Genomic DNA, 27862 nt, shown 5'->3' with positions numbered 1-27862 from the left:
TATCCCAACCAATGGGAAGAAGTTCAACCTTCTGGGTTCGGCTTATTATAATTTTTATGGCATTTTTGTCCTATACAGTATATAAAGGAACCCAGACGAGACATAGGGACACACACATCCATCCATACACATTCATACTCACTCACACTCAGCATACTCCATCTTACTTCACACCCTCATTTTACACCTGACACTCTGAAAAACTTTATGGACACCAGACGCAAGCCCCCCCCCCCCTAACCAGCCACCATTTTGGGAAAGGCAGCCATCTTAGGACTCTGGTAATTACCATTTTGAGCCAGCAGCCATTTTGGAGTGGTAATTATGCATTATTGATTCTTTGATTTTTGTTTCCTTGTATGCTATAAATTGTATGCTCAGGATATTTAGATTACCTTCCCAGTTGTAACAACCATTGTAGGTTTTTTCCCCCGAAATATTATTTTTCTTTTTATACATTTTTCCATTCTTGGTTTAGCGCTATAATAAGCAAATTAGTCGCACATTTTGCATACTCTATTCTCACTCCAACTGCAGCGGAGCGACTGTTGACTACGCAATTCACAGACAATTTTGTCTGATATATAAAACTCATATATATGGTTTTTACTCCTTCTGGGAAAAAGTAATCCTGTCCTTTGATTTATATTGCTGAGCCAAACAGATTCAATTAGCGTTATCATTAAGATTGTATTTTACGTGAGATAATATTTTTGTGTCATCCATATCTAACTATTTATTGTGAATACATGTCTTGTGAATAAATATATATATATATTCCCTCTTTAGTCTATATTCACTATGATTGGTATAGTGATAGCAACCAAAGAAGCCACTTTCTGAGTCAAAGGAATAACCGTTTCTCAAGATGGTTCAAAAGGTGGCCTCTGCTAGGACAGTTAAGAGCAAGTCCCAAGGACACAAGGGTGGCTTGACAGGCGGGACTGTCTGTGTTACACTCTGTATGAAGTATGAATCAAGGACTGAGAAAAAACGGCCTCTAGAAAAAAATGGGTAGGGACGAATCTGATCCTTAATGGTATTTATGACCAATCTCCCTTCCCTTTCTGATTGGAGAAAGGAAAAAAAACCTCCCACTCTTATATCTGCAGGTGCCACTTCCTGGTTTCACCCCAGGCACAAATAATTTCCAAGTCCTGTAATTGAAGCTCCCTGAAGCCAGCTTCCAGGCGCTTAAAAGAGCAGAGATAACAGGACTCAAGACCATTAGGTCCAGCTGGAAGTGTCCAAGACTATGTCAGTGCACCAAGCCCTTCTGGGCAATTTCAGCTAACACTATTATCAGTGTTACCACCTCCCTGATTTTTGGCAAAAGATGCAGTAGTAGTCAACACAGAGGGAGGGCATCAATTAGGGAGAACTGGTAATTTGAAGTGTGAGACCGCACTCAGGGTTTAGATGAAAGCAATGATTTTCTTTATTCCTCAAAAAATGTTGACAGACAGACAGTGTACAGGAACAGAAGTGTCCAGTAGGTTAACGCGTTTCACGACATAAAACGTTGCTTACTCATAACCAAACATCGCTTACCATAACACAACCAGTGTGGTTATGAGTAAGCGACGTTTTATGTCGTGAAATGCGTTAACCTACTGGACACATCTGTTCCTGTACACTGTCTGTCTGTCAACATTTTTTGAGGAATAAAGAAAATCATTGCTTTCATCTAAACCCTGAGTGCGGTCTCACACTTCAAATTGTATGTTCCTGGATGGCGGATCTGACCAGCACCGGGTCTTGACACATGCACCTGAGCGGCTTTCCCCTTCATCTTCCTAGGGAGAACTGGTCCCTAAGGTGTTACCATTGCATCTACCCCTATTTCCAGTGGAACTCTCCTCCCGGGCACAACCTGTCAAACTCGTTGTAGAACTTGGAATCCAGTAGATCCACCTGCAGAGTTTCTCAACATTGGCAGATTGCCAAAAAAAATGTCTCTGGAAGCAGCGTGGTCCCGGCATTAGTTGCTGATAACTGGAAATCCCCACTGTCATTTTTCTATACCTAGAATATGTACTGGTGACAGAGACAGCACCCGTTGTTCTTCCCCAGACAGAATGTGGTTCCCTTGCACAACTTCTGGTGCCACCCTGGTGGTTGATTATATGCCACTGTAGAGGCATTGTCAGATTGAACTTACAACTGGTTCATTCAATAATCTAGAGCAAAGTGTACTGGCCAAAAGTATTCTCTCCTGTGGAAACCAAGGCTATATAGAACTGTAGCCACCTTTAAACCAACTAGAGTGATTTGCCTCAGGGGTTATTATCTTGCAAACCCCTGAAAGGAAGAATTTTGCCCTCTCCAGATTCCGAACCATTAACCACCAATTTTAGCTCTGCAACGCCACGGGAACAAAACCCTCTGGCAATCCAATGTTTGGATCATCATGTTCCAGACAGAGGGAATTTATTCTCTATAAAAAATCTTGGAGTCGGACTGTCCTTAGGAAACATGCTTTAACCTAGATACAATTTTCTCCTGCAGAAATGTATTGAAAGAAAACCTGAAAATGACTGTTTCCTGAGCAAAGATTGTTAGAGTATACCGAGATTGACACCCCCTGTGACTTCATCAAGTCCAGCACCGGGGCTTGGAGCTTTGTGAACCCTCGGGAGTGGTGGCTAGCTCGAAGTGTCGAGACACAAATTAAAAAAAGACGACTTTCTACTACAATTGCAGAAACCTTTGATGAGCCTGGAAAAAAATGGCACATGAAGATATGCCTTATCGATTACTATGGACCCCAAAATTTATATCTTGCAGAGAACTGAACAGACAGCACCTATCTAAAATAGGAGGATGCCCAGCAGCTTGAGATCTTAAGATAGAACTCATGTCCCCATTTGGTTTTGGAACCGCTGCCATTCAAGTGTTTTACAATAATGAGCCCATAGCTTCTGCTCTAAGAGCCAATGTAAGGCAAAAGACTGATGTCTCAGACCCAGAAGGTACCAAGACGTATACTTGACCTAGCGGGTTTCTGCTGGCTAAAGATGGAATGACCCATCTCAGAGTCTGATCCTCTGTTTTGAGATACTCTCAAACCACAGCAGCCTCATGTAACAGATCCTATAGTCTCTATGAGAGAGATCCATGCAGCTTCTCCCGAAATCCCAGTTGAAGTAACACCAAGAAGTAAAAATAGCTCCCATTCCCCCAAACATGAGTCAAGACTTCATGAAGGGGTAAAAACGAACGCTTTATTGAACAGACACACAGAATTTATAAACAGCGTGGACAACCCCCCTCTTGATCAAATTACCACACGCAGGTCATGGGTTTTCTGATCACATTATTAGATGCAGATGAAATTGTATACAGAATTAGCCCAAACTAATTATCTAGCAATCTGAACAGAAGCAATGTGAGTTCATTAACATCTCTAAGGAACAACGACCACAAACATCATTCCATTTCAATTCAGCAACTCAACAGATGCCAATGATTCAATCAACCTGAGCCAATTGGCCTGCAGACAGCTGTCCTGGTGCTCATGCAATACACATTATCTAACAGATGGGTAAATCAGCATATTCGATGATGTCTGGAAGACAGGTGGTTGAGCTGATGACATAAGCATCATGTGGGACCTAATCTTCATACCTCTTGAGAGATATTGTTGATAACTATTACTCTCCTTTGCAGGCAAAACTCCAGTTTTGTCACACCTCAGATGCCTCCCTAACTCAGGAGAGGAAAGTTTACAGCACCTGGTATTCCCAGGCAGTCCCATACAAGTACTAACCAGGCTTGATCCTGCTTAGGCTCTGATCAACTGCGATCAGGCATTGTCAGGGTGATACGGCCCCAGTCCATCTGGTGAAAAATGAATCAGTCAGGAAACACTGCAATGCCTGAAACCACTGGACATCAGGAGATGTGGACAGATCATTGAACCTGAGAGCCGTGCACCTGCCTCCCCCAGCTGCCTCTCCCTTCTGGAGACATTTTAGCTAGTAAAACAGGTAAAAAATGTAGCAACTTTATTAGCCAACATCTAATACGCAGTCCCCCAAGGATGCAGGCCTAAAACAACGTTGGTTTACCACTGTGCAACCCCATAGGTGTGTAAGTATGCAGGTACCCTAGTATGTTGTTATGTAGGCACCTAGGTATGCCAATATGCAGGTATATAAGTATTCTTGCTGTTCAAGCATTTATGTATGCAGTTCAAGGCAATAAGCACATATGTATGTAGTCCAAGGCAAATAAGCACATATGTATACAGTTTAATATAACTAAGCATATATGCATGCAGTTTAATATAACTAAGCATAGATGTATGCAGCTCAAGGCAATAAGAGAATAGATGCAGTTCTAGGCAAATAAAAATATGTTTTTATGTAATATGTGTTTATGGAAGTATGCATTTATGGAAACATGTAAGCATGCGCTTATGCAAATATGCGTTCATGCAAACACGTGTTCCCGTAAACATGAAAACACGTGCCTATGCAAATACGTGTCCATGCAAACACGTACCCATGCAAACATGCATCTGCGCAACGTGCATCCATGCAATTAGCAAGCATGCTTTTATGCAACACGCGTCTATGCAAACATGTGTGTATGCAACCATGCACTTATGCAAATACGCATTCACGCAAACAAGAAAACACGTGTCCATACATTTATGCAATATGAGTTCATGCAAGCATGAATGTAAGTAAACATGCGTTCATGCAAGCATGTGCCCATGCAAACACGCACCTATGCAAAAAATGCACCTATGCAAGTAAGCAGGCATGTGTTTATGCAAGTAAGCATGCATGAACATTCTGCACCAGCTCAACTGCACTTGGCCCCAACTGGTTTTGCATACGCCAAGCATATAGGCTCCAATACAGCCTTAATGCTGCTTCAAAACAACCTAAAAATAGGTTCTTGCAGACCAAATGCACGCTATTCTGAAGACATCAATCCTTAAAGTGCACTGATACCCGTACAGGGGTGTAGCGATGGACAGATGTACAAGCCCTCCGGATTAAGCAGTAAGTATACAAGTATTCCTTTATGCCGTACATAACCATGCCTTGACTAGCTCTTCTATAGAAATGACCCATTTCATTATGTAGCCATAGGCTGAAGTTATGTCTCAGAGGCCTTGCTGATCCTTCAGCCCACATGGTCCACCAAAAATGGCCGTCCTTCTACTTCCTGTCTATACAGGAGTAGGCTAAACTGAGTGAACCTTCACCCTCTAGTGACTGGAGGAGACACTGCCGTCCAACACTCCTGAAAAGTACAAAGGAACCTGAGATAACAGGAGTCCAATCTTCACTCATCATGGCAGGCTCAGTCATAAAAGACCTTTAAAGACTTGGTCCCGCTTAATCTGGGGTCAACTCCCCTGGACCTGTATAGCACCCTGCAGGAAAATACCTTGGTCAGAACAAACTCTGCACAGGGTTCCTTACGCAGGGTCGAGCGCCATAAGGCTGCATTACAGGCAAATCTCGAGAAATCTTCACTTCTATCCAATGAGGCTCAGGTACCATCCATTTTGGCTGACAGCTTTTTCAAATGGATCCAATTGAAGTCCCCGATTCTTAACAGAACCGTCCAGACCTCAAAGTATGCTCCAAGAGCACATGTATCAGATTCAGTGACCACCACCTTACAGACACTGGCAAAAAAACTGAGTTACTTCCCGTGTAGGAGGGGTTATATAGAGGAGGACTTCCTGTTTGATTGATCTGCCATGTGTCTATTCACCTATAGGTGGCGCATAACCCACATAGTAATTATTATGGCTGCTCTATGTCCTGTGATGTATGATAAAGAAAAGAGAAGTTCACTCTTTTTTTTTTTTTTTAATATCCTTTTAATAATATTAATCTCGGGGGTAGAAGTATGAGTATGAGTAAGAAATAATCCCTAAAAATATTTTAATTTCTTGTTCAATTTCCGTGTTATTTTTACTTATATGTGAAGGGCAGATAAGGTGAATATAATATTTGAAGCAATCAAGTTCATGGGTAACACTATGAAAGGTCATTGCATGACTATAATATTTACATATCTGTTGTTAAAACTGTAAAATGAGTGGCCAATGTCATGAGAAGTGAGCAGGGCTGCTGTTAGATATCATGGGGCCCCATACAGCCTACCTGATAGGGCCCCCCTCGACCCCACCCACCTTGAAAAATATGCAGCTTTGGTGGGTGGGGTTGAGGGGGGCCCTATCAGGCCCTTGACCCTTAAAAATTTGATTACCCAAAAGGAATAAGTGTTTTCTGAACACGCCTCCGATCATTCCTGCTAATGAGAATGCTGCAGCCGACTTGGAAGCCTAATAGATAGTCCTTGAGCCTTAAAGTGGTTCAAAAGCCTAAATATTTTTTACCTTAGCGTATTCCTTGCATTAAGGTAAAAAATGTTCAGGCATCTATTTTGGACCCTCACAGCCCTAGTAAACATACCTGAACCCTCATTCAATCCAGCCGCATGCTCCTCTGCAGCTCTTCTCTGTCCTCACTTCTGGGTCTCACTGGCTTTGCTTGGACACCGGGATTTATTGGCTCCTACTGCTGTCAATCAAAGCCAGTGACGAGGGAGCGGGGGGTGGGGCTGAGTCCAGCTGTCTGTGTCAATGGACACAGCAGCAGGGCTTGGGAGTGAGCACACAAGTGTGCCCCCATGGGAAGTGGCTTCCCATGGGGGCACTGGACAGAGAGGAGGAACCAGGAGCTCCGGTGGGGGACCTAAGAAGTGGAGGTTCAGGGCTGCTCTGTGCTCTTTCACTGCACAGAGCAAGTAAGTATAGACATATCATCCTTTGCAACCACTTTAACCACTTGCTGTCTGGGAGAATTTTGACATGTTAAAATCTGCATTTTTTTTTTGTTATAAAATTTCTTAGAAACCCCATTATATATTTTCTGAAAACAGAGGCCCTGGGGAATAAAATGGACATTGTTGTAATTTTTATGTCACATGAAATTTGCGCAGCCATTTTTAAAACACATATTTTTAACCTCTTGCCTACTGCCCACCGTAGTATTACTGCGGCAGGGCAGCTCCGTTGCGCAAAATTACGTAGTACTATGTGATTTCATGCATGAGGTCTCGGCGGTGTTTAGGCACAGCGGGAGGTGGGCCGCGGGAGGAGCGGCGGCGCTTGCCGCCGGCCTCCCGCGATCGTCAGATAAACTGAAAGAAGACCCACCTACTTATGTAAACAAAGCGGGCGAGTCTTCTGTCACACAGGCAGGGAGAGATCAGGAGTCTCAGCTAAGCTACAACTCTGATCTCTCTGTGCCTGTCACAGAACCCCCCCCCCCACGGTGAGCCGGTGAGCAAGAACTTTAGGCACACATTAACCCCTTTGATCACTCCAGTGTTAACCCCTTCCCTGCCAGTGTCACATTTATACAGTAACAGTGTATATTATCTAGCACTTATTACTGTATTAATGTCACTGGTCCCCAAAAAGTGTAAAAAATGTCAGTTAGGGGTCCAATCTGTCCGCCACAATGTCGCAGTCCCGCTAAAAAATGCTGATTGCCGCCATTACTGATAAAAACAAAAAAATAAATAAAAATTCCAAAAATCTATCCCGTAGTTTGTAAACGCTATAACTTTTGCGTAAACCAATTAAAATACGCTTTTTGGGATTTTTTTTTTACCAAAAATATGTAGCAGAATACAAATTGGCCTAAACTGATAAAAAAAAATTTAAATTTATAAAAAATTTTATTGGGAATGTTTCATAGTAGAAAGTAAAAAATATGGCGTTTTTTTCAAAATCTTCACTTTTTTCTGTTTATAGCGCAAAATCTGAAAAACGCAGAGGTGATCAAATACCACCAAAAGAAATCTCTATTCGTGGGAAAAAAAGGACATCAATTGTATATGGATACAGCGTCGCACGACCATGCAGTTTTTCGTTAAAGTAGCGCAGTGCCAATTCGCAAAAAAATGACCTGGTCATTAAGCGGGTAAAACCTTCCGGAGCTGAAGTGGTTAAGGAAAATTTACACTTAACCACTTGCCGACCGCCCACAGTATATTTACTGCGGCAGTCAGCCCCTCACAGGCAAAGTGACGTAGGGCTACGTCGCTAGCCTGTGTGGCTCTAGGGGGTGAGCACGCGCCGCCGGAGGCGCGCTCCCGCCTCACTCGTTTACAGACCCCCCTGCACGTGTGACCAGTGGACCCGATGTCTGCCGGCCACTCGCGATCGTCCACTGCAGAGGGAGAAAGGCAGGCGGCTAATGTAAACAAAGCCGCCTGTCATTCTCCCTGTGTAAGAACAGAGATCATACGGTCCTGCTATGCAGGAATGTATATCTCTGTTGTTAACACAACAAGCCACATCCCTTCACAGTTAGACGCACGCCCCTAGGGACACACTTAACCCCTCCTTCTCCATAAATAAATTAACCCCTTCCCTGCCAGTGTCATTTTTACAGTAACAGTGCATATGTATAGCACTGATTACTGTAGTAATGTCACTGGTAACCCCAAAAGTGTCAAAAATGTCAGTTAAGGGTCCGATCTGTCCACCGCAATGTCGCAGTCCCGCAAAAAAAATCGCAGATCGCCGCCATTACATGTTTAAAAAAAACAACAAAGATGACAAAATCTTTCCCTTAGTTAGTAAACACAATAACTTTTGCGCAAACCAATCAAAATATGCTTTTTGCGATTTTTTTTACCAAACATGGGTAGCAGAAAACAAATTGGCCTAAAATATTAAAAAATTTTAATTTTTACATTTTTTGGGGGGGAATTTCATATAAAAAAAAGTGAAAAATATTGTTATTTTTGCAAAATTGACGCTATTTTTTTGTTTATAGCGCAAAAAGTAAAAATCGCACAGGTGATCAAATACCACCAAAAGAAAGCTCTGTTTGTGGGAAAAAAAGGACGTAAATTTTGTTTGGGTACGGCGTCGCACGACCGTGCAATTGTCCGTTAAATTCACGCAGTGCCGAATCGCAAAATACCCCCTGGTCAGGAAGGGGGTAAAATCTTCCGGGGCTTAAGTGGTTAAAGTAGTGCAGTGCCGAATTGCAAAAAAATGGCCTGGTCATTAAGTGGGTAAAACCTTCCGGAGTTGAAGTGGTTAAGGAAAATATACACTTAAATGCAATTTAGTGCACACAAACACATTATAATACCCATTTTTTTTCTAAAATATAAAAGATTGCATTGAGTAAATAGATACCAAACATACTGTATCATGCTTTAAAATTTCCTGTTAGATGGCGACAAACAACAGTACATAAAATTGTCCATAGGCGATGCTTTAAAAGTCTTTCCAGTTAACAGTTTACAGTTAAATGTAAGCTTTGGCGCTAGAACTATTGCTTTTTTATGTTTTTTTTTTTATTCAACTTTATTGCTATCACAAGGGATGAATAACCCGAATTTGGAAGTGAAAACATCCTTGTAGCTTCCAGCTTTATTTGCCACAGAGGAGAGGAAGACAAATGTGTTCCTCCTCCTTTGTGCAAAGCCAACCCAACCTAATGGAATGGGAGAGCCCAGGAAAACAGGTGCAAGTGGCGGCTGAACACAACCGTGGGGATAATTTTTGCTACACAAAAAAGCATCATGGCCACGGCATATAGTATCCATCCTGTGCTGTTTTGTAGTATAAGTGTTTGGGGGTGGGTAAAAAAAAAACACACAATTTTTTCCATTCCAACCCCTAAACACAAGTGTAAGGGCCCATTCACATGAAGTGTAGGTTGTGTCTCCTGTGCTGAGCTGTATTTTACCAGCATGGGGATGCACAAAGTGTTGTGGGTGTCCCCTTGCCAGATTCCCATTCATTTCTATTGGGACCCGCACCCACACCTACCTGCATGTTAGAATAGGACACAGTGGTTGTACCCAAACAACTGTGTGTCCCAATAGAAATTAATAGGACACTGATATGCTGGAAAAAGATGGCCCTGCACAGGAGACACATACTGTATCTGCAGCACCAAGTGTGAATGGGCCAAGTGATGATTGATGATCAAATTTAGCTGCTGTATCAATCAAGTACATATGGCATAGGTGAAGAGGGTGTGTTTTTAGTGACAATACCTTATTTAAGCAAAATTTACTGCAGACTTGCTGCTCCCCACTTTCCTCACACTGTCGCTCTGTGCTTTGATGGCTTTTGGCTGCTGCTGATTGTGTGCCCTGTGACAAATAACACTCCTCCGGGACCGGAACTTTCTTTTTTTTTTCTGAAAATTTGGCGCTGGATGGTGTTAATCCGCCTGACCGTGGGACTTAGAAAAAAGCCTCCGGGGCCCCTCTGAAAGAACTGATGGGGCCCAGGATATATGGTAAAAACCACCTGGGAGCAGCGGGGAACTCGGGAAACAGGTAAAACCAAACATAAAGTGCCTGCACTTTGGATGCTTTGTGAAACCTACAACTGCCGGCCGGGCCCCCTAAAGAAAGCCCGGTTTTACCCCCCTATCAGTGGCCCTGGAAGTGAGTGCCACATGTGCTCCTCCTCACCGTATTATTGCCATCATTCCATGTTATTTTGTTGAGGTCAATGTGAAGTTGATTTTCTTCATTAGCCCATGGTGTATATAAACCAACATCAGTAAGTTTTGTTCCAATGCGGCGGAAAGACTTGATCCAATTTACTATTTTGTAGTGGAATGGAAATTCTCCATTTTTATCAAAGAAGTTCATTCTGTCTGCCGTCTTAAATTGATTTTTTATTTGTTTCACATATTTATGCAACTGAAGGAAAGAAAAACCTCAAACAAGTTAAAGCTGAAGTTTAGACATGTTATATGTTGCTTTCCCCTGTCTTTACATCTCCTTCTATCAACTAGACATATGCAATTGATTTCAGTCCGAATATAAATTTGGAAACATTTTTGGTTATTCTGAATTTACTTGAATGTATCCGAATTTCCTAATGAAATTTATTTCCGTACATCATGGGACACAGAGCCATAAATCATAACATATGGGTTATATAGCCACCTATAGGTGAAGGACACTGGCAACCAATCAGTATTGATGACCCCCTATATAACCCCTCCCACACAGGAAGTACTTCAGTTTTTCCCCCAGTGTCTAAAGGTGAAGGTCACTGAGGAGAGTTGCTCCTCATATTTGTTATGTTTAAAGAAGAAGAAAGAAGATTATGCTATCTTACTCCGATCAAAGATCACTGGATCTAAGGGGTTAGCTATCAGATCCATCTAAAACAGTCAATGGACTAAAAAGATGGTACCTGAGCCTCGGGGAGCAGATACGAGGTTTTGCCTGTAACACTATCCTTTTTAGGCGCTGGACCCTGGGATCTGGACCCTTGGAATACCAAACCCCAAAGGCACTCTGTGCAGGGTGCTCTACAGGTCCAAGGCCGTGGTCCCTCTTATATAGGGGACCCAGTCCTTGAAGGTCTCCAAGACAAAGCTCGCTGTGATGGGTGAAGATTGGATTCTTGCTTAAAGAAGATTCCTGAGGCGGGACTGGTGAGTCCATTTTAAATATTTACACAGCAAACAAGCCTTAAAGGTATAAATTGCAAATTCTAAATATTTATGCACTGTTCCCTTTATTAAGATTACAGAGACTTGTGCAAGGTGTATTTCTGCTTATAAATACATCTTATGGTAGCAGGTTTATGCAAAAATATGTTTAAAGCATGTTGTTATTACACTGTTTCTTACCCTGAGCTGATCACCTAAAAGGGTATCAGCTGTGACAAACAAGATTCAGCTTAACCTGCTCTCACCCCATGTGTTTGCTGTTTTCGCCTTGGCACTTAAGCGTCCGCATGTTCGTTTCCTGCTTCCTGGCGTGTCTGTGGCGAGGGTTCATTCACGCACACGCAGGAATCTTAGTTTTTTATAACGGAGTATGCCACATGGAGGGCGGATCCAAACACAATGGGGTGTACGTGGATGCCACCTACCATGCCGCACCTGTGCTATTCAGTATTAAGAGGGGTGATTTTTAAGGAACTGTTTCCAATGCGCTAGCCTCTGTTAGAGGCTGAAGGGGACACAGAGTAGCAGCAGCTGGGTTGCGTGAGTCACTGTGGGTGTATGTTACTGGCACAAACGGGTCCTGTATCTTGGAATAATCAGTGCTGTGTGCAATAGGCTGTATAAGCTTGGCACACACTTAAAAGGTAGTACCTCAAGTTTGTCAAAGCAATGCCTGCCAGAAAAAGGGCTAGGGGGGGGGGGCACAGTTGGAAAGGGCTCTGTGATGCCATCATCAGGCCTTGAAGGTCCTAGTCGTGCTTCCACTGTGTCTACTCCTACTTAGAAGCCAGAGGCAGCTAGCCAATCTGAGCCATTATAGTTGTCAGGCATAGTAGCTACTCCATGTACTTCTGCCACAGCCTGTCACTAAGGACGATTTGACATCGGCATTAGCCAGCCTGGAGGGTAGGATTGCTGACAGGATTGCAGCACCACATGGAGGAAAGAAACTGGATAGATCCCCTCTCCTGAGCCACCCCCCTGAATCAGTTCAGGATTAGGCAGAAGATGGGGAAGATGTAGCTGATGGTGAACCTATGGAAGGTCAAGCTGAAGTTTCCACTTCCAGGGAGTCATAGTCAGAGGAGTCTCTATCAGCCTCTCAATCCCAGAGATTGTTTATTCAGTTCCTTACTGAGATGGTCCGGTCTGAGTACAAGTTTCCTCCCTTAGAGACAACTGAGGCCACTTTTTCATTTTCTAGGCTGATTGCACCCTCCTCAGAGTCCTCAGACATTTCCCATACATCCGCTCTTGGAGCAAGAAGTGTATAATGATTAGGATCATCCTGATAGGATTTTTTTCAGGGCAGGGTCAGAAAAAGCACTGGGCCCAGAGGTCAGCCAAGTCTTCCTTTAAGCCCCCTCTGTTAGGGGGCACCCCCACTCACCTGGGTGGGGGGAAGGCTTCTGCAGTTCTCAGGGGTATGGGTGGAGTCAATTAAAGACAACTGGTTTGTCTCCATAGTTTCACAGGGATACAAGCTTGAGTTTCGGGGGTTCCCACATCCTCGATTTGTAAGGTCAAGTATACCAACAGATACCCTAAAAGGAAAGTCTCTCTTTCAGGCATTAGACCAGCTGAGGGCTCAAAGGGTGATAACCGAGGTTCTAGAGAATGAAAGGTTCAAGTGTTTTTACTCAAACCTGTTCATAATCCAAAAACCAAGCGGGGATTTAAGACCTATTCTGGATCTTAAGGCTTTTAAACCAGTTTCCGCATGGAGTCAGTTTGTTCAGTCACAGGGAAATTAATTTCAAGCATCCATAGACATCAAGGATGCATATCTTCCTGTGCCTATATTTTAGGCCCACCAAAGGTTTCTTCATTTTGTGATAGGAAACCATCATTTTCAGTTTGTGGCCCTGCCCTTTGGGTTAGCCACAGCTCCAAGAGTGTTCACAAAGATCCTAGCTCCTGATTTGGCTATTTTAAGGTTCAGAGGAATATCTGTAATAGGATATCTGGACAATCTATTACTAATAGATCGATCGTCGGCGGCTCTAAGCCAAAAATGTCTTTCAGACAGTACAATTTCTAGAACGTCTGGGTTGGATACTGAACTTAACAAAGTCAGCATTACAGCTGGTCCAGCATCTGGAATACCTGGGTCTTCTTGTGGACATGGAGCAGGCAAAGAAATTCTTGCCACAAGAAGGTTCTCAGACCTGAGGGATCAGGTTCGGTCCATAGAAAGGTTGAGATATCCTTCCATATGTCTTTGCATGATGTTACTGGGGAAGATGGTGTCCACACTCCAGGCTGTTCCCTATGCTTAATTCCATGCCAGACCCTTGAAGAACAACATTCTTTCTGCATGGAGCGGGAAATTTCAGTTCCTGGACTGGTCCATGTCTCTGGTACCAAGGGTACAGCGGAGTCTGAATTGGTGGTTGTTGACCAGAAATCTGGTGAAAGGGAAATCCTTTCTTCCAGTAACCTGGTGGGTAGTGACCACAGATGCTAGTTCTGGAGGAAGCTACTGTCTAGGGAAAATGGTCTTGGGTAGAGAGTGGTCTCCCCATCAACGTTCTGGAAATTAGTGCAGTCAGTTGGGCTCTGAAATTCTAGAAGTCCAGACTTCGGGGTCACCGAGTCAGAGTGCAATCCGACAATGCCACGGCTGTGGCTTATGTCAAATATCAAGGAGGCACAAGGAGTCGCTCAGCCTAGAAAGAGGTGGATATCATCCTGTCCTGGACAGAGAGGTTTGTGCCATGCCTGACAGCAGTGTTTATTCCAGGAATAGAGAACTGGCAGGCAGATTTTTTGAGCCGCCAAAAGATGTTTCCGGAGGAATGGTCCCTATATCCCGAGATTTTTCAATCGATCTGCCTACGCTGGGGGTCCCAGACATAGATCTGTTGGCATCCAGGTTCAACAACAAGTTGGAGAGATTTGTGTTCAGGACCAGGGATCCTCTCGTAGTCGGGGTGGATGCTTTTGTGACTCCTTTCCTCTGGTATAGCTGATACCGCGTCTGTTGCACAGGATCCAGCTAGAGGGGAAACCAGTAATTCTGGTACCTCTGGCATGGCCGAGGAGGATTTGGTATCACAAATCCGGAAATTGGCAGTGACGAGGCCTTGAGTTCTTCCACTGCGTCCGGACCTGCTCTCTCAAGGTCCCATATTCCACCCTGCTGTGCAGTCTCTAAACTGCTTGACGGCTTGGCTATTGAAGCCTTATTCTTGAAGTAGCGGGGTGTATCTGGCCCTGCAGTTCATACGCTTATAAACGCTAGGAAACCAGTCTCTAGCAATATTTATTACAGGGTCTGGAAGTCCTACATTGCCTGGTATGAAGCCAGGAAATGGCATCCCCGCTCTTATATTATAGGGAGAATTCTAGCTTTCCTACAAGTGGGGGTAGATATGAAATTAGCTTTGAGTGCGATTAAAGGGCAGATTTCAGCTTTATCATTTTTTTTTCCAGGAACCCATCGATTCCCATTCGTTAGTTCAAACCTTCATCTGGGGAACATTGCATTTGCTTCCATCTGTGAAGCCACCATTGTGTCCTTGGGACTTAAATTTGGTGCTGGCAGTTTTTCAAAAACAGCCTTTTGAACCTCTGGGGCAGGCTCCCCTGGTTCTTTTGACCAGAAAACTGGTCTTTTTGATTGTGAAAACTTCAGCTAGAAGAAGGGTATTGGAACTAGCAGCTCTTTCCTGGAAAGAGCCATTTTTGATATTTTATCAAGATAGGGTGATTTTACGTCCACACCCATATTTTTTTGACCAATGATTTCATTTGAATCAGGACATTATACCACCATCTTTTTTTCCAGATCCTCACTCAGAGGAGGAAAAGTTATTATATTCCCTTGATGTAGTGTGTGCCCTTAAGTTTTACTTAAAGGAGTCCGCTCAGATTCATAAGACCGAGAGCTTGTTTGTGCTACCTGAAGGGCCCAGAAAAAGGGTTGGTAGCATCTAAATCTATGATTTCTTTTTGGATTCCCCAGGTTATTACCCAGACGTATGGTTTAGAAGGAAAGGTTCTACCTTTCCCTGTAAAGGCACATTCTACCAGAGGAATAGGTGCCTCTTGGGCACACTGCCATTGGGCCTCTATGGCTCAGATTTGCAGGGCCACGACCAGGTTGTCAGTGCATACGTTCACTCGTTTCTACACAGTGGATGTTGGGACCCAGGAGGAGTCTGCTTTGGCCACAGTAGTCTGCAGGTGGCAGTGTAATTCTTCTTTTGGGGTCAGATGGCGGTATTTTTTTGGTGTCCCCCTCCCCTCAGATGCATTGCTTTGGGACATCCCATATATTATGATTTATGGCTCTGTGTCCCGTGATGTACGAAAAGAAAAATGTATTTTTAATTCATACTTACCTGTAAAATCAATTTCTTGAAGTACATCACGGGACACAGAGGTCCTTCCCCTCTTCTATGGGGTCTTTATTGCTTGTTACAAAACTGAGGTACTTCCTGTGTGGGATGGGTTATAGGGGGTCATCAATTCTGATTGGTTGCCAGTGTCCTTCACCTATAGGTGGCTATATACCCCATTTGTTATGATTTATGGCTCTGTGTCCCATGATGTACTTCAAGAAATGGATTTTACAGGTAAGTATGAATTAAAAATACATTTTTTGTGGAAATTTGTTTAGTTTCATATATTACTTTTCTAACTAATTCCAATTTTTCATAACAATTCTGATTAGTCGAAAAACAATTAGAATTCTGTGTGAAGAAAAGCTTGTTGTTAAGGAGTAAGTATGGGCGAACAGTTTGGCCCGAGCATGAGTTTGATCCAAACATTTGCCTGTTCAGGCATTCGCCAAACACCTGAATTTGCAGTGTGTTCGCTGGGTGTTCGGATTTTAGGGGAACCCCAATGCAAAATTTAAAAAAAAGAGGCGTGGGGTCCCCCTTGCAATTCATACTAGAATCCGAGCATGCGGATAGTGGACGAGTGCCCCCCCCCTCCTAAACCATACCAGGCCACATAACCTCAACATGAGGGGGTGGGTGCTTTGGGGCAGGGGGGATCTGCCCTCCCCACCCCAAAGCACCCTGTCCCCTTGTTGATGGGGAAAAAGGCCTCTTTCCGACAACCCTGGGCTGTGGTTGTTGGGGTCTGTGGGTGGGGGCCTTATCAGAATCTGGAAGCCCCCTTTAGCAAGGAGGCCCCCAGATCCCGGCCCCCCCTATGTGAATGGATATCAGGTACATTGTACCCTTACCCATTCACCAAAAAAGTGTCAAAAAGTAATAACCACAAGAAACAGTTTTTGATAAGTCCTTTATTAAAAAAAAAAAATAAATAGTGTCCTTCGATGTAAATCCATCGTTAATCACGCCTCCCGCCAAGGCCCAAAAAAAAATTCAAAATCCATCGTCAATTATGACACCCGCCGGGCCTGGATAATAGAAAAAATCAAAACGCTCTCACCTCTTGGGAGGCCTCCCGCTGTATGCCCACTCTGCACTTTGACATTTCCTACATAGGCGAGGGGCGCCTACGTCACCCGGTGGCATCGCCCCTTTCTGAAATCGCGTGACATCAAAAGGGGGCAGATGATGTAGCCGGGTGACCCTGCCCCTTGCCTATATAAGAAATGTCAAAGTGCAGAGGGGGCATACGGCGGGAGGCCTCCCAAGAGGCTAGAGAATTTTTATTTTTTTCTATTTTTCGGTCTGGCGGGCATTGTAATTGACAAAGGATTTACATTGAGGGACACTATTTTTTGTATTTTTAAATAAAGGATTTGTCAAAAACTGTTTCTTGTGGTTATTACTTATACTTGATACTTTTTTGGTGAATGGGTAGCCTACCTACCGATTCACATGGGGGGGGGCCTTGTTATGAGGGCATGTTGCCTTGTATGGTTCAGGAGGGGGGGGGGGGTGATCATTCGTCCCCTCCATTTTCCTGACCTACTGGACTGCATGCTCGTATAAAGGTCTGGTATGGATTTTGGGGGGGACCACAAGATTTTTTTATCTTGTCGTAGGGTTCACCTTTAAAATCCATAACAGACCTGAAGGGCCTGGTATGGACTGAAGGGAGGGAACCCCATGCCACTTTTTTCTTTATTTAAATTTATTAGTGTAAGTGGCATTTGACTCTTTTTTTTTTTTTTTTTTAGAAATTTCATTTTTGCTGTAGCATGTTTTATGCATGCTACATATGTGTCACTTTACAGGCAAACTAGGGGGACCCCCCCTCCCCAGGCACTATATTTTTCATTTTTATTGTTGCAATTTAAGCACAATTAAAAACACTGCTCCTGAAAAACAACTGTTTTAAAGAATATATATTGATACATGTCCCCCAGGGAAGTACCCAGATACCCAGACCCCTTCTATGGCCAATTACTTGCAAATACGCCTTCAAAATGGGCACTTTTGATTTTTCCTGTTCAGCTCCGATAGACTTCAATGGGGTACAACTTTTAGAACATTTCCCCTGTTCTGGAGTTCTGCTGCGAACAGGGGAGGTGTTCAGCCCATCCCTATTAAGGAGCACCGCATCCTTAACAGCCAATGACCCCACTGACAGGTGCTCCTGTGTTTGATAGTATACTATTGTTGTCCATAGCTGTATATACAGTATCTCACAAAAGTGAATACAACCCTCACATTTCTGTAAATATTTTATTATATCTTTTCATGTGACAACACTGAAGAAATGACACTTTGCTGCAATGTAAAGTAGTGAGTGTACAGCTTGTATAACAGTGTAAATTTGCTGTCCCCTAAAATAACTCAACACAGAGCCATTAATGTCAAAACCGCTGGCAACAAAAGTGAGTACACCCCTAAGTAAAAAAAAGTCCAAATTGGGCCCGATTAGCCATTTTCCCTCCCCGGTGTCAGTGACTCGTTAGTGTTACAAGGTCTCAGGTGTGAATGGGGAGCAGGTGTGTTAAATTTGGTGTTATCACTCTCATTCTTTCATACTGGTCACTGGAAGTTCAACATGGCACCTCATGGCAAAGAATTCTCTGAGGATCAGAAAAAAGAATTTATAGTTGTATGTTAGAAGGAGAACCTGTTTATTGCAATAGAGTTTATATACAGCTCCTGTTATTTTATCTAACCCTGTCCCTTCTGGTCTGGGATCCTGTATCTAGTTTTAGGGCTCAATGGCCAGCATAGGCTAGAGCCCAGTTTAGCATCCAATGGCATTTTCTGATATTTAAAGATCAGGTTGCATGATAGATTAGAATTTACTAGGGACTGAGGTGCAGAGTAGTTAGGCTGACTCTGAGTCGCAGTGCCAAAAACGATTTCTGTTGAAAAAAGCCTCCATTCCAGGCTGGTTGGACAAGAGCTGAAGGGTCTACTAATCACTGCAGATTTTGTCTTCAGGTCTCAGACACAAAGATGGATGCACCATCATGATTATCCTCAGAGGTCCCTGAAACTGGAGTTTGCTGTAACATTCATCTGGAGGTATCTCTATTGATAACTATATATATACTCAGGTATACTGTATGTGCACAATTCCACCAGGACTCCTGTTGGGATCTTTGCTTATAATACCTGTTTGTACATTGGATGTATGTACTATTAATATTACGTTCTTATAATAAGATTGTATTATTTCTATACTGGTGTGCATCTATAGACTTATGGTTAATGTTATATGCTGGTTGCAGTACTTCTGAGGCTCCCAATGACTTTGCTGAGATTAGTGATTAAGTGATCCTGGAAAGGAATATCTCTGTCCACAGAGGTCCTGTCCTGGGTAGAGAAACTGAGACCTTTATTATCAATCCCATTCTTCCACTTAGCGAAGGGTCTGGTTCTCTTATTTAGCTACAGGTTTAGTGCAATGTTCTGTTTGGGGAGGGCCATTTCTCATAACCCCCCACCCCAACAGAGGTCTACACATTTCTTATTCTTGTGAACATGTGCTCAATATCTTTAATGTCAGCTGCTCAAATGGTAAACAAGAAAAGATTGTAAATAGATATCAGTGCATCTTACTGGACAGATGTTGGTCTGGATTGCCATGTTTCATACAGTTGCCAGCATGGTGGATTTTTCTAAAGTTGCTCCTTTGCACACAGATACTAATGGTTAAAGAAGAAGAATAAGAAAAACTTTATTTTTTCTTTTTGGATAAAGCAAGGAATTGTTCTAACCCCTGTCAGTTTTTTTTTTTTTCTTCGCCATCTGTGTCCAATTGTGGAGATTTCCCTTCACTTCCTGTCCCATAGCAAAAACATGAAGTGAGAGGAAATGCCTGCAAATTAAGGGAATTCCTCGGGGACCCAGAGGTCACCAAAACTAGTGTCCGCGTTGAAAATTTCCCCTCTATTACTTTTCTGGGGACAACCCACAATTTGGGATTTTCTTTTACTTTCACTTTGTAATGATAATGGTAAAAGGGACAAATAGAGAGGCTGTATCTTCTTAATGGGGGCACAGACAGCAATAAAAACTGACTGGGGTTCGAATCCCTCTCCACTCTATCCAGAACTTTAAAAAAAAGTTTTTCCTTTAGTTATACTTTAAATATAATCGAGTGTTAGAATATAACCTTTCATTTCACATTACTCTGATTTCTACAAAAATGTATGGATAGGATTGAAGCACAGTTACCTCTATAACCATGTATGTATTGTACAAAGATATGGTTTAATTACTGCTCTGTAAATGATTCCTAAACATTAATTTTTACATAAAATATAAAAAAAATAAAAAAAATGATGATACTGTATGTGCAAAGACATGAGCAGATACTTCTACAAATTTCCCTTAAAAGTTCTGATAAAGTATAATTCTCATGTATTTTGCTAATGATTTAATGACATTGCAGTGCTCATAAGAACATGTTTTGTAGCACCCTACTAGGTAGGTGCTAGAGAGAGAGTATAGTTTTTGGGTTTTTCTGTTTACCAGAGAGATTGCCAGGTGAATTTATGTGGCTCTATGCCTACCAGAGAACAGGATCCATTAGTGAGGTCTGCTCATGATACTCAGGTGCAGCTCAGTAGTGATGGACGAACATTGGCTGGGGCGGTTCGCGAACGTTATCCGCAAACTTTCTCAAATGTTCGCGAACCGCAAGTTCGCAGCAAGCCCCACTGACTTTAATGGGAGGCAAACTTTAAAAACCTTTTAGGTCATATTTGCAGCCACAAAATACCTAATAGCAAAATGTCATGACACAAGTATTGCTATTGGAAAAGTTGCCCTAAATTTTTTTTAATTTTTTTTTTTTCCAGCAAAAAATGTTTTTTTTTTGTTTTTTTTGCTAAATCAGTCAGAACTGTCAGCAGCTGGTAAATACATGTCAAATACATATAGGGTCCATTCACATGTCTGTAAAATGGGATCCGCATCCTTTCCTCAATTTGGCGGAACGCTTACAGACCCATTGATTTTCAATTCCAGTCTGAAAAATTAGGCATTCACAGATAAAGAAGTAAGTGTCGCCCATTCCGGGCCACAAAAATTAACCCACATGCGTTTACCTGACAGCTAAGAACGTTGTATTCTGTGGCTGAAGGTACATTAGACATTCACAGGATAAAATAATTATCAGCCGTGAAAGGCCCCATAAATTAGGCATTCAATGGACATGAAATGCCTTTCTTGCCGCTGTATGTACCGAAGACAAGGACCATGAATTGTTGTGGGTGGATGGCGGTTTGGCAGATATGTGTCACGAGGAATTGTAATCAAACATGGTCTACTGGTCACATGTGTTGACTTTATAAATGTGAGGCAGTCAACACTGTCATTAACACAATGTAGTCAGACACCTGTCAGTCTAGACATTCCCTGATGCTGGATCCGGAGTACAGCTGTCGATGGGTCGGCTGAAAGAATGATCTCATATCTGAAGTGACCAACATATCTTCAAAACGCCCTCTTCTTGCAGGTGCTGTTGGATTGCTATCCGCAACTGTTTCTCTGTGAGTGGAAATTCCTCTGCCAGTGCACGCAAAAGCAGAATGCAGCATTTCTCGAAGAAAGGCCTGGAAGTGCTGCATTCTGACCACCGTCTGTGATGGAGGTAGCATTTCCGCTATTTTTTGTTTGTACAGGGGGTCTAAGTATGTTGCCACCCAGTACTGGTCCTTGCCCTTTATGCTTTTTATACGGGGGTCCCCCTTAAAACACTGGAGCATGAAGGCCCCCATTCGCACTAAACTGGAAGTGGTGTAGTGGCCTGGCTCCAGCTCATCATCCAGGATAATGTCGTCCTCGTTCTCCTCCCCCACCAACGGACAACACCAGGGATCCCAGAAAGGTTTAAAGCATGCTCTTTTTGCTCCTCCTCATCCACCCTGGCACCATCCTCCTCTGACTCCTCTTCAGACTCCTGTTGTTGACTTGTCTACGATGGAGTAGCACCCCCTGGGAATTCATCCAACATTGCAACTTCCTCATCTTCCTGCTCCTGCTCCTCAATGGCTTGCTCAAAGACACAACGCAATGCACACTCCAGAAAGAAGACGTAAGGTGCGATGTCACTGATGGCGCCCTGGCTGTGACTGACCAGTTTGGTGATCTCATCAAAAGGCCGTAGAAGTCTGCATGCATCGCGCATGAGCAGCCACTGGCGCGGGTGGTGAAAAAAACCCAAGCTCCCCAGAACCTGTCCTGCCGCGGAGTTCGTACAGGTAGTCGTTAACTGCACGTTTCTGCTGGAGCAGCCTATAAAGGATATACAAGGTTGAGTTCCATCGTGTCGGGCAGGCACAAAAAAGAAGCATGACGGGCAGGTTGTGTCATCGCTGAATGTCAGCAAGGTGAGCCATGGCTGTGTAAGATCTTCTGAAATGGCCTGAGATTTTGCTGGACTGCCGAAGACGTCCTGGACCCCAGGGTATTTGGCAACGAATCGCTGCACGACCAAGTTCAGGACATGTGCCATGCATGGCACGTGTGTAATTTTGCCCCGTTTCAGCGCGCTCAGCAGATTGGCACCATTGTCGCACACCACTTTACCAACTGTTAAATTGAGCGGTGTCAGCCACTGATCTGCCTGTGAACGCAAAGCTGAAAGGAGTGCGGGACCAGTGTGGCTCTTGGCTTCCAGGCACAACAGATGCAGCACAGCATGGCAACGTCTCACCTGGCATGTGGAATAGGTTCTGGGGATCTTGGGTGGCACAGCGGAAGAGACGGTAGCAGTGGAAAAGGAGGAGTCAGCCGAGGAGGAGAGGGAGGATGGAGTAGGAGGAGGAGAAGCAGAGGCAGGCCTGCATGCAATCTGTGGCGGTAAATGCAAAACTACACTGGTGCCACATGTTACATGCTTGACGGCCGTCAGAAGGTTCAGCCAGTGGGCAGTAAAATTGATATAACTTCCCTGCCCGTGTTTGCTAGACCATGTGTCTGTGGTCAGATGTATCTTGGCACTGACACTGTGTGCCAGAGATACATTCACTTGCCGCTGAACATGGCCATACAGCTCTGGAATGCCCCTCTGCAAGAAATATTTCCTTCCTGGGACCTTCCATTGTGGTGTTGCAATGGCCAAAAATTTCTGAAAGGCCTCCGAGTCCACCAGTTTATATGGCAGTAGTTGGTGGGATATCAGTTCAGACAAGCTAGCAGTTAACTGTTGGGCAAGAGGGTTATCCGGCTTCATAATTTTTTTATGCTCCAACATTTGGGCCACGGAAGTCTGCCTTTTTCCAGAACAACGTGAGGACGGCATGATGGAAGGTAGAGTGGAGGACAATTGTGAGTAGAAAGGAGAAGGAGAAGAGGCTGGACGGCAAGAGCCTGGAGTGTGGCTTTGTGGGTTCTGATGGTGTTGCTCCCACTGGGCTCGGTGATGGGAGTCCAGGTGCCTTCTTAAGGCGGTCGTCCCTAGGTGAGTGTTGGGTTTACCGCGACTTATGCGTTGACTGCAAAGGCTGCATATGGCAACACAATTGTCAGCAGCGGACACATTAAAAAAAGCCCACACTGCGGAGCCATGTGCCGGCGTCCTGGGAGCGCCAGATGTGACTGTACATGGTTGATGGCTCGCTCCTGATACATTAGCAGTCTGCTTTGTCCCTTCTGTGTAATGTAAGTTTCGCCTGCTTCTCCTCCCTATCTGCTAGTCCATCTCTCCCTCTGAACTCCCCTCCTCTTCCTCTCTTGTGGGCAACCATGTGACGTCCATAGACACGTCATCATCGACATCACCTTCCCCACCACTAACATTTGAGATCTCGGAATAGGCAGCAACAGCGGAGACCAACCTCCTTGGGCTGATCTGGGTACTGTCATCAGACTGCTGAGTGGCGGCTGTTGCTACCTCCTCTTCCTGATCTGATGCCAAGAATGGCTGCGCATCGCAAATGTCTTGTGATGGATCAGAAAAAAATGTCAGTGACTCAAACGGAGGGTATATGGTGGTGTTGGTGTCTTTGGGGGTGCACACAGCAGAGAGTGAAGAGGGTGCAGATAGAGAGGATGATGAGAGTGCAGAAGGGTGCAGAAGAGGAAGGCTGAGTAAGCCACTCAACCAAGTCTGGTGCGTCCTTTGACGTAATCGAACGCACCTTCTGAAACTTCACACTTTGGCTCCGGCCTACTGCTCCTGCCCTACCCCTACCACCCCTGCGTAAGGGCCTGCCTCTTCCTCTTTCTGTCATTTTTTAAATTACCCTGTGAAAAAAGTCTCTAGAGAAGCGCAGTATATGTGGAAGAAGGTATATAACACCCCGCTTCAATCTGTGGTATTGGGATCCACTGGTCTATCACACCAGTTATACAAAAAATTGGCCAGTAACTGTTGTCACTGTGTAGCAGAGTTAATGCAGCAAAATAGGCAATATTTTTGCATTACCCAAATACACTGTTATAAAAGTATATTGTTAGATAACACCCCACTTCAATCTGTCATTTAGGGGGGCCACTGGTCTATCACACCAGTTAAAATACTTTTTACAAGTGCTTTTGTCACTATTTGTAGTTGTAGTTTTGTTTCAGAAAAGCTCACCACACCAGTCACAATGCTGCACAGTGCACAATACAAATCCACTATAATATGTTTTCTATATTAGAAAGTATATTACACCCCTATATAGTGGGGTGTTATCTAAGAGTATACTTTTATAAGTGCATTTGTGTCCTGTAAAAATGTTGCTGCATTAACTCTGCTACACACAGTGACAACAGTTACTGGCCAATTTTTTGTAGAACTGGTGTGATAGACCAGTGGCCCCCCAATACCACAGATTGAAGTGGGGTGTTATCTAAGAGTATAGAAAAAAGGTAATGATATCTGCACTTAGAACAAAACCATATGAACCATATAAATGAGTAAGGCAGCCAGCTAAATAAGTGGATTACAAACTTATAACATATAGAAAAGGATAAAAGCAGCACCAAAAAATGAAAATGTAAATGAATATAAACGTCCAATGAAATGTAATACAGTCCAAATAATTTGTCCAATACAAAGGTAATGAAGAAGGGAGAGCCAGAGCAAGATCACGGATACCAGTGATAGATTCAGGAGCAGTACACCCAATCGTGATATTCTCACAAACTGCTTACGAGAAGGTGATCAAAACAGGCATATGAATCTCACAGATATGGAAAGCCAAAGGACAAGACACTGGAACTATTCAAATCGGAACACTCCAAACCATCTCCAATTTACCTGACTCTGTTTTGAGATCAGTGTCCTGTGCGCTCTTCCACAGAAGGACTGGAAAAAAGGTCAACACTACCAACCAGTCAAGCTGTACTAGATGGGAAAAAATGGTGTTAACCAAAAAACGAACTGCGCAAATGGGTGCTTGTGCACAAATTATAGTGCAATAATTGTGAGTACAAAAAATATTTAAATAAATATATAAATCTGTGAAAATCTAAATATAGATATGTGGGAATATCTTCCGCACTGCGAGCAGCAACCAAACAACGTGTTAACGTGATAGATGTGAAATTTTGAAAGTATATATTGCGCTCAACAAAAAAAGGTGCATATGTGCATATAAATAAGTGAATAAATATTTATATGAAATAATCCAAAGTGCTGGATGTCATTGATTGATAAACCACAAACTCAGCTTAAATAATTATATTGTGTAAAAAGTCCTTATAGTGCTTAAAATAAGATGATGATAAGGTAATCCGCAGCAGTATTAAAGCACAGACTTGATAGAAGTGGTGTTAAACCTTCACCTCCACACCTTCACCCAGTGCTCTAAATAGATACTCCTTACCAGAAGGATATGACCCCTTGATTATAGGGGGTCACAACAAGCATTGATATCCACACCGAATCCGGATCATCCACATAACCTTTCCAACAGCAAAGATGTATGGCCAGATAGTAGTGGAACTCCAAATTAAAGGACATATAGGGGCAAAAAGGAGACTCTCATAGTGCAGCATATCAGTATAACAAGCATTTTATTGATACAGATTGCACTTAGTACAAAATCGTATGACAGTCCACCTATGTGTAATCAGAATCTCGGTTAGATCGGTACAGGAACGCCGCTCCACGCTTGTGTTCCGCCAACCCGGAAGTCTACGGTCTCACGCTCCCATGTTTTCCAGTCTTGCTGGGTATCCAATGTGTCCCTGTGCCTTTAAGGAGAAATGGGCCACAGGGACACATTGGATACCCAGCAAGAGCTTGTGAATTGTTAGACAAGGGCCTTTTTTTTGTGCTGTCTAGCTGGCATTTTGACAGCAAACGGACAATTGTGGAAACAACAGAGGCGATTTACACTGATGACTCTGAGGAATTTGGGACTTGGAAAACATGGACTAGAGTCTCATATACAAGATGAAACTCAGTGCATGATAGAGTCTTTTAGAGGCCAAAAAGAGCCCCATTTGACCCCTTCGATATTATTAGTGCAATTGTTGGAAATGTAATATCTGCTGTGGTTTATGGCATTGTTTCTCTGTTGATGACGTTACATACCAAGAACTGATCAAAAGCAATTGTGGTCTTCTGGAAGGTGGAGGCTCGGCTTAGGCAAAGAAACGCAGGACATTATTTTTAACATTGGTTACTATGGAACACATTCACATCAACGCAATTTTGTACCTCAGTGGTTTTGAAAGGGTCAGGGACTTTTTTTTAACCGCTACTTTTTTGTTTCAATAAACTTTAATGGAGAAGCAGCAGAAAAGCATGTAGTGTGTTTTTGACACATTGTGAATTATTTAATAATATCTGTGAAACAGGGTAACAACACATCTCACGTACAAGAGCAACTGTGCTTAGAGTCAGCTAGCATCTAGTAGAGCTTGACTGGTTGGGAGTGTTGACCTTTTTTCCAGTCCTTCTGTGGAAGAGCGCACAGGACACTGATCTCAAAACAGAGTCAGGTAAATTGGAGATGGTTTGGAGTGTTCCGATTTGAATAGTTCCAGTGTCTTGTCCTTTTGGCTTTCCATATCTGTGAGATTCATATGCCTGTTTTGATCACCTTCTGGTAAGCAGTTTGTGAGAATATCACGATTGGGTGTACTGCTCCTGAATCTATCACTGGTATCCGGGATCTTGCTCTGGCTCTCCCTTCTTCATTACCTTTGTATTGGACAAATTATTTGGACTGTATTACATTTTATTGGACGTTTATATTAATTTACATTTTAATCTAAGAGTATACTTTTAAGAGTGTATTTGTGTCCTGCAAAAGTATTGCCTCTTTTGCTGTGTTAACTCTGCTACACACAGTGCCAAACTTACTGGCCAATTTTTTGTATAACTGGTGTGATAAACCAGTGGCCCCCCAATACCCCAGATTGAAGTGGGGTGTTATCTAACAGTATACTTTTATAACAGTTGTGAGACTTCACACCAAGCGTAGTGCTTTAAGGACACTGCCACTTGCTGTTTCTTCTTTAAGGGCTTTCTTTGCCCATGTTTATTAAAAGAAAGCTCGGTACACAAAACAAGTGTTTCTCTCACAGGGGTTTCAGCATTTGAATCCTCAGCAAAATAAATGACCATTCAGCCCTCCTGGCTTGAACTTGCAACACTGCTGCTCTGGCCTCAAATTCCAGGCCCTTGTCTGTCTCCCACAGACTTCACTCACTGAACAGGGTGCACACAGCAGCCTCGTGCATCACCAAATCCTAGGCCAGACCACCTGTCTGCCAGGGTGGAGCCCAGAACTATGGTAAGGTTACTACTAAAAGCCCAGCACACACCTGACCAATTATTATGCTGGCTGTTCTGAATATCTGGACCCAGGATTGGAGATTTCATCCCACCCGGATCACTTAGAAATCTCCAAGCTCCAGGTCCCAAACTGGACATTTTAAAACACAGCCAGTTTCCTTTTCATGTTACAAGCTCCCTGGAGCTCCTCAACTTGCCTGGTTGAGAATTCTGGGTCCCGTTCACTTTTTAAACCCTGGCAGGGCAATGCTGTGCCAAACAGTGTATTTTAGTCCTGCAAAAATGTTGCCTCTTTT

General features: G+C 43.4%; 1 protein-coding gene across 1 annotated transcript in view; it reads right to left on the bottom strand.

Annotated features, from left to right (window-relative positions):
• Positions 1 to 1100: 1100 nt before the first annotated feature.
• LOC309567629 (vomeronasal type-2 receptor 26-like) overlaps positions 1101 to 27862 on the bottom strand; it is a gene marked incomplete at both ends in the record, with an annotated part of 68104 nt that continues 41342 nt past the window's right edge. The window contains one exon of the mRNA XM_082273044.1: positions 1101 to 1193. Within this exon, the coding sequence (XP_082129170.1) occupies positions 1101 to 1193 (93 nt within the window). The remainder of the gene's footprint in view (positions 1194 to 27862) is intronic.

The sequence above is a fragment of the Pelophylax lessonae genome (assembly GCF_965119305.1).
Source record: "Pelophylax lessonae genome assembly, chromosome: 1".
In the NCBI taxonomy this organism is placed as follows: domain Eukaryota; kingdom Metazoa; phylum Chordata; class Amphibia; order Anura; family Ranidae; genus Pelophylax; species Pelophylax lessonae.
The sequence above is the reverse complement of the archived record's forward strand: the minus strand, read 5'-3'. Positions and strand labels throughout refer to the sequence as shown.